This window comes from Bombus flavifrons, unplaced genomic scaffold, assembly GCF_040668555.2.
Source record: "Bombus flavifrons isolate JBK064 unplaced genomic scaffold, iyBomFlav1_principal scaffold0234, whole genome shotgun sequence".
NCBI classification, from domain to species: Eukaryota; Metazoa; Arthropoda; class Insecta; order Hymenoptera; family Apidae; genus Bombus; species Bombus flavifrons.
This window is the reverse complement of record NW_027184978.1, coordinates 464-9,443: the sequence shown is the minus strand read 5'-3', so window position 1 is coordinate 9,443 and position 8,980 is coordinate 464. Positions and strand designations below refer to the sequence as shown.

At 34.3% G+C, this 8,980-nt stretch overlaps 1 protein-coding gene across 1 annotated transcript; it reads left to right on the top strand.

The window, feature by feature from the left end:
- Positions 1-452: 452 nt before the first annotated feature.
- On the top strand, positions 453-1,766 carry LOC138189548 (uncharacterized). Its single transcript, XM_069131557.1, has 2 exons — positions 453-1,644; positions 1,758-1,766. Exons 1-2 carry the CDS (start codon positions 487-489, stop codon positions 1,764-1,766), a joined length of 1,167 nt encoding a protein of 388 aa, XP_068987658.1. The 5' UTR covers positions 453-486.
- Positions 1,767-8,980: the final 7,214 nt, after the last annotated feature.

Sequence of the window (8,980 nt, the reverse complement as noted above, 5' to 3'; positions counted from 1 at the left end):
TTTTATTCATGTTTACTAATATATATACACGCATGTTTTAAAGTAGATGATATTTGTAACACTCACTTCCATTGACAATGCAAGTGACTTATAAAATAAATTGTCATATTTATACACACACATATATATATATATACGAAAACAAGCTACACTTGTGACACTTCTACCTATTAATAATACATACTTATACACATTTATAACGATAAAATAAATCCCATTTATATTACTCATCAAAACGTACGCATATATGTATATAATTATAACTCAAGTAGCCTTCATAAAATTATTTTCACTGACAGCATGTACATCAAACCTAAAATAGAACAAAGTTATAGAAAAAAGGGGGAAAAGGAAGAAAGGGAAAAGAGAAAATGTATAAATATAATTTCCTTTCTTTACACACATATATATATATATATTAAAAGGTTATTCTTATTTCTGAAAACTCAAGAGTAAGAAACAATTTAATAAACTGTTAATAGGAAGATGAATCACCTGGTCATCGTACTTACCCTCATCAAAATAACATATGGCCTGGTAGGATACGACTGCAATGGCAACCACCTCAACGTTACCACCATCTCTTTAAACTCCATCGGGGACTGCAGCATACAACCTGCAACGACAGAAACCCAAGATATTTATATTCAACTACTGCAACTCTCAGAATTCGAATTTACCAGTGTAAGGCAATGCAAGGTGCAAATAACTCGAATTATACATTACTGTGGCATGCACTCCCACACGTCGGCAGTGCATAATGGATTCGCCGAATACCTTCAGGAAACAACTGCCCAACAATGTGCAAGAATGCACCAGGACGGCACGTTTTCACTCGGACCACAAAACCTCATAGTAGGCTTAAAGGATAATGCAACGGAAACGCAGTCGCTTATCCTAGCCGGCAAGCTAACAAACGACGGCAGCTGCCAGGGAACACAGTACGTAGACCCATACGGGAGCTGGGAAAGGGTAGTCGTACAAGCCACAGTGAGGATAAGTTTAAGATCAGGAGTCGTGCCAGTACGTATTGAAGCAAATAAAATTATACTGAAATCAGGAACAGTATGTACCTTCAGCGAAGGAAACTGCCTAGACGCTGAGGACGGGTACACTTATTGGCAACCACAACCGCCCTCACCATGCAAATTTGATCAATACGATGTGCTATATGAAGGAATTGCTACAAAGATTCAGGAAATAAGAACCAACAGGGAACCAGCACAACCAGTTTATGCATTGACAACACAAGAAGTAACCTTTGCACTGACTAAAACCGGAGAACAACCCCTGTGCGGATACACCTTACTATCGACAGAACACCCAAAATTGTTCCTGTTGGAAACAACAAAAGGGAATACGTTCATATCCAAAAGCAAGACAGCAGTTGAAAATCTGGATATATTCACCTACGTTAACTCTAAATTCGTTTATGTAGAAAAACATATTAAAAGACAAATGACGGCACTATACCATGATGTACTGACACAACGATGCACCACGGAAAAGAAGTTAATAGAAAACGCTTTAAGTTTAGCAATCCTATTACCCGATGAGTTCGCATATACAGTAACTAAAACCCCGGGACACATGGCCTTGATTGCTGGAGAAGCGGTCCATATAGTCAAATGCATTCCCGTGCAAGTAAAAATACGACACACAACGGAATGCTATTCGGAGCTACCGGTTTGGCAAGGAAATCGTACCGCATTTTTAACACCAAAGACACACATCCTAACTCAACATGGAAACCACAGGGAATGTAGTGCAATACTACCCACATTATACAATATCGACGGACTTTGGCACAAATTCCTACCAAAACCGATGGAAGCAATCGCACCACAAGAACTCCACCCAGACGTACGCCAAACATGGCAATATTCAGCACCATCATCATTGGCCACAAGCGGGATATACACCCAAAAGGACCTGGATACACTTCGAGACCACGTCATGTTCCCGGCAGAAAAAACAGCAGTCTTAAACACACTGGCCAGAGGGGCGACAGGAAAATCAATCGTCCCTGGAACGGTAAACATCCTGGGAGTCATGGACGAAAACACATTAACGACAATAGCAAAAAATACCGCATCGAAATTATGGTCTGGTTTCATGGAATTTGGAACGATCAGTGCAGCAATATTTGGAATAATTGTAATATTTAAACTAATCAAGACAATAGTAGACATAACTATACACGGATACCAGTTACGCGAGACTTACGGATGTGGAATCGCCCTACTAGGAGCAATATGCGGGTCAGTCACACACCTGCTATTATACCTCAAAAGAAGACGAAATGTCGACGATCCAGCGACACAACCTCAAGGAATATCAATAACACCAACAGTCACCCAACAACCAACAGCATCTACGTTCGCCTTGAGCGAACTCAAAGACACCATCAGTCAAATTTCCTCCGGAAATTTGAACTCCAAGGGCGGGGGTGTCACGTCCCGTGCTCCGCACGTGCCGTAACGAAAATACAAAGCTACTGTACGGAAATCAGCGCGAGTAAAATTTGAATAGACCAAGGAACACACGCTACTGCAAAACAAAATAAAAGATTAACGAATAAGGGCGACTATAGACTAACAATAGGGATGAATATATACGAAACACAAAATATGTAGAATAAAATCAACCAATAAATAAATATATGCACATAACACTAAATAAATCTACCAATAACCGACACGATATTTAAAAACCTATGGTTCAATAAATCAACCAATAAATAAAATATAGGTATATAACATCAAATAAACCTACCAATATCCTATGAATTTGATAACTTGGCAAAGGATAAAACACGATTCGAAAAACTAACCGATAACTATCAGTATAAAATAAAGTCAATTAATAAACTGGACTAGATACGAACCGATCAAATAAAACAAGAATAAGTAGGATTATATATGACAAATTCGCAAAGGAGCAACAAGAAGATATACTACAATCAATCAACGAAGACGGAATATGTGAAATACAAAAGAAGAATTTAAATCAGTAAATAAAAATTAATTAATGAATTAAACGAGTGGCGAACCAAACGAGTAAATCAAGAAATAAGAATGACTACAGAAGGGAAATAATTGAAACAGCGGGAATACATTTTTTTTAATTAACAAAACAAATGATCAAAACAACTAACATCGCAGCAACTTGGAGTATTATACACAAATATATACATATATGTTAAACACATAACAATTTAGTAAATATTAGAAATAAAACTTTCAATACTATGTAACAAATCCAAAATTATCAAATTTCAAATATATATGCATATACGAAATCAAATGGTTAACAGTCTAATAAACACCTAACCTAAAATACACAATACTACACTATTAAAAAAAAAAAAAAAAAAAAACTTATATAAAAATCACATTGACGGAAATATGTATATGTGTGCGCATTCTATACTATTAAATCAAATTAACAATCTGGTAAACATAAAATACATAATCAAAACTCGTGCTCATTCTAGTAAAGAACTACATATGAAAACTATACTACGAAACATGCATGTCTATATATATATATATAAAACCTAGATTTTAAACCAAGCTATTAATAATCTAATATAAAAGATATAGAACATACACATAGTACTATTGAAACTAACCAACTAACTACTTGTTAGCAAATCCAGCGATTAAAAATAATTAACACCGCCTCGACTGGGAGAATTGCGTACAGCATAAATATGTAAACCATATCAAACACATAATAATCTGGTAAACTTTCAATACTACGTTGTCACATTACAAAACATATAGGTATATATATATATAAAAACAAATAATTGACATATAACCTCAAATACACAATTAAAGAATTTTTTTAACAAAAAAAAAAAAGGAAGGTCACACTATCAGAAATATATATATATATACTTATGTGTGTGTATGCGTGTTCTATTCTACTAAATCAAAATTAACTAGTAAACATAAAATAAATAATTAAAACTAGCCAACATTTCAGTAAAGAATTTCATGAAACATGCACGCATACATACAAAATCTATATTTTAAACCAAATTATTAATAATCTAAATGAATATAAAAGATATAGAACATACAGTACTATTGAAACTAACCGACTAACTACTTGTTAGCAAATCCAGCGATTAAAAATAATTAACACCGCCTCGATTGGGAGAATTGCGTACAGCATAAATATGTAAACCATATCAAACACATAATAATCTGGTAAACTTTCAATACTACGTTGTCACATTACAAACATATAGATATATATATATATATAAAAACAAATAATTGACATATAACCTCAAATACACAATTAAAGAATTCTTTTTAACAAAAAAAAAGAGAAAGGTCACACTATCAGAAATATATACATATATACTTATGTGTGTGTATGCGTGTTCTACTCTACTAAATCAAAATTAACTAGTAAACATAAAATAAATAATTAAAACTAACCAACATTTCAGTAAAGAATTTCATGAAACATGCACGCATACATACAAAATCTATATTTTAAGCCAAATTATTAATAATCTAAATGAACGTAAAAGAAGTAGAACACACAACATAACATTATTTAAACTAACTAACATTCGGATAACCTCAGAGAATTTTATATGAAAACTACACAAAAAAAAAGAGAGAGAAAAAATATATATGTATATTTATATATATGTGTGTACCTTATGTTATCGAACATTCTACTCAAAACAATAAAACAATGCTATTAATGAGTTATAAAATTTAACAACAATACTATTCGCATGTTATTATATGAACACACAATATATAAATATAGTATATATATATATGTATATATATATATATATATATTATAAATACACAAACAATACTATCCTAACTGCGCTAGAATAAAGAAAATTAAGGCGGAGAAATAATTATTTCAATATTAAATAAAGCAAAGACCCGTCACTATACTGGAGATATTCACGAACAGCCATCTTAGATTGTCATAGCTCTTACACGTGTGCATCGGAACACATGCAATAGTTATACGCATTAAATAAGTGCAAAATAATGTTATTCTCGCCTCAACTACACGTCAAACATAAAAAAGGGGGTTTTAATAATTAACAAATAAATAATAGATTCGATATTAACAAAAGTCACTATATGCTAGGGACATTCACAGGCGGCCATTTTGGATAATCCACATGCGTATTAACCTTCTTGCTTTACAAATAAATTATATTCTCAATCAATAAAAAAAAAAAAAAGAAAGAAAAGAAAAAAAAAAAAAGAGAAAAAAAAAAGGAAGAGAATAAATATTTAGTACAAATGGGAGATCGTAATAAGGAAAGAATAAGTAATAATTAATACCTAATCAGCCGTAAGGAACAATCGTGAAAACACATTGTTAAGATTAATTAACATTTTTTCAAAATTGAATAAATCCTATGTGTAACTACATTATCGAACACAAATGTAAAAAAATATATATATATGTATATTATAAAAGAAATACAAAATAAAATATATAACTACACTATCAAACACAAATGTAAAAAAAAAAAATATATATATATATATATATATATTATAAAAGAAATACAAAATAAAATATATAACTACACTATCAAACACAAATGTAAAAAAATATATATATATATATATATTATAAAAGAAATACAAAATAAAATATATAAATGTATACACACGTACTTAACAAACATAAAAAGAAATAAATTATGAAACAAGTATATAAACATATATATATATGTATATATATATATATTTAGCATACAACCAAAATAAAAGAAAACCGAAATTGTTAAACGGCGAAACTACAAATACAGAGCAACTATACTAAATCGAAATCAGGACAAGGAGCTCCAGGATAAAGCTCGCTAAACTTACACATACACCAATAACGTACGACAGGGGAAATTCCCCTTTCTCCAGAAGCATGATGGCGAAGATGTGCCTCCAGAACTACTTCAGGGATTTCATCAGGAAAACGCACCTTCGCGCAACGGTCAGTATCAACAACTTCAAATAGAGGAAAATCCCACTCGAGTATGACGGTTTCCGCATCAAAGAAGCTTTCGTCAACAACAGCAGAATTGTCAGAACTCGATTCCAAGGAATCAGCACTGATGTCACGCAACTCCTCCAACAACTTTGGTTCTCGTACTTGGTCACAATACCTCATACGTTTGCTGGGTCCTCCCGAATCACTCATGGATTCTTCGCTATCCCTCTTCCTCTTCCGCTAGAATAATACAAATAGAGCTTAATGGAACAAAACGGGATAAATTAAGCGGACTAAAAACAAGACAAAATACGCACTCGAGAAGCCTGCATAAGAACCTCTGATAAAATTGCCTCCGCAACCATCGTCCAAACGTCAAAGTCCAAATCACCGAAATCTACGTTTATGAAAATAGCAAAAATCGAAAATCAAATTAAATCCCAAAAGCAACCATAACATGGAAATATTCATCAAAACCAAACTTACCCAAGATAAACCAAAAGAAATCCTTGCTGCGGGAGAGTGGCGGATCGCGCGTGTTGCCGGGGCAAGTGTCGATATAATAATGAGACTCTAGCCACCGGCCCTTCCACGCGCCGAAGAACAAAAATTATTCCCACAGTACTAACATAAAGATTCTCAAGAAAAAGACTAGACCAGCATGGAAGGCTCCAAGCCTCCTAGACGCTACCTCAGCAGAAAATAGAACCGATGGGAACTAAGTCGAAATACGGATTTTTGCATTCTCTCACGTACCCGCGATGGGAATCTGGAAGTTAAAAGACAAGATAACGAAGCAAAGGAGACATCAACGATTACAGAATTTGCATTCTCTCACGTACGAGTTCAGGAACCCCAAAACTGCAGCATCCCGATTCCCACGGAAGCGAACCACCAGTTGACCGCCACCCCGTGGGGGATGTTATTATAAATAAGCGCAGGAACATAGAAGATTTTCAATATATTGTCGTCATTCGCGCATTGCACCTCGACGGTCTCTTATTAATTGCTCAGTTTAAGTCACAAATTAAGTTAGAAATCTTTCTAAGTGTTCATTTCATTGGCGAGATTTAAAAAAAAAAACATCCTCATAAATAAATATATTTATACCCGCGACGTTTATCCGAATAAATAAGCCGCAAGCTTATTCAGAGTGTATTTCTAATCAAAAATAAATAAACTACAGTTCTAATAATAATTATACCTGAGTCGAATAACTAAACCAAATAAAAAAAAAATTTCACCGACGACTATTACGAGCCGATGGCCCCTGACGGAACAAGGTAAGAGTCTCAATTTTTATAAAATTTTCTTCTTCTCTAGTAACTTCGCCACATCCAGGAACCGAATCCGATTTACTTATCATCAATTAATACATTCAATTTCGTTTCAATTTTGAGAATAAACAAAGGGTCATTCGCTGCGTAGGCTTGTGAAAACGGTGTCTTCAATTACTGAAACACTCATTGATCTTCGCATTCCTCCTCCCACTGTTGGCAAAACATTGCCCGTCTTTGGGCAAGGCTTGCGAAATCACACGAGTTTTACGCAGAGAAGACTATCAAATTAGATCTAATTGACCGATATCTTCATTCTTGCCATCGTTGTATACGATTATAAAATAGAATAATTCCCTTCTGAATCTTAACCAAAGGATCATTCGCTGTGTTGGGTTGTGGATAACGGTGTTTCGACTATCGAACCATCTATTGATCTTCGCATTCCTCCTCCCACTGCTGGCAAAATACTGCCCATCTTTGGGCAAGGTTTGCGAAATCACACGAACCCCACACAGAGAGGATCATTGAAATCACTTTCTCGTAAACACTCAATTCGGAAGGCAAGAAGATCGAAACGGTAAAAAAAAATCACTCTAACAAATGAACTAAGGTCCAGTTCAATGATAGATTCATTGGCGAAATTAAGAGAGGAGGAGAAGGAAACGTAAAGATAAAATTTGCATCAAACGAAGAAAATTCAAAATCTTAACCAATCCATTAACGCGAACACTCTTGTTTTACCGTCCCTAAAACGCTATATATATATATATATATATATATATATATATATATATATATATATATACATATATATAACAACTTGAATAATTCCATATTCAAATTTAAATAAATTCTATACAACGAAATTGAACCGAACTCTCAAATAATTCCTACATACAGATATATACATACACATATATATATATATATATATATATATATATATATATATATATATATGTCGGAGATGAAAGGAAAGCCGAAGCCGTTCCTTGGAAATTTTGGGAACATCTTCTAGTAGTCTAGCCTGGATTTTATCATAGCTGTAATTGTTAGAGATTTGTGATATCAAGATTGGGTTCGAGGCGACAATTGGTCGCCGAACGTAGCCACGGTCACGGGATGGATGTTTTATCTAACGGAGGTCTGGAGTGGTTGTATGTGTTCTCCGAGAAATGTGGTTGTGGCGGCATGCGACCTCGAGAGCGGGCCTAGCCACGTGTGACGTTGCCTCGGAGGTGCCGATGCAATGGGACATACATTGTATTAGTAATCAAAACTCCAGGCAGAAACTGCCTAGCAACGGCGTTTGGAACTTTCTCGATGCTTCCAACGAGTGTGCCTAGCAACGGCGTTTGGAACCTTCTCGATGCTTCCAAACGGGCATAGAAAACAAAATGCAATCGTACGGGGAGAAAAATCTCCACGAGACTGGCATTCGTCTTGTGGCTGCTTTAGAGAGTGACACGTCGTGTTTCTGCGCTTAAGATCAGTCTGCGCTTAGTAAGGAGTCATCCCGTTGATCGTGGATTCGTTTGAACTCAAATTATTGTTTATAACGATTATTAACTTATTGTTTGTAAACCATATTATTCATTGAACTTACTATCCGTTAAACGTATTACTCATTAGCTTTATTATCTGTTAGACTTACTAACCGTTCAACTTATTATCCACTAACTTTATTATTTGTTTAGTTTATTATT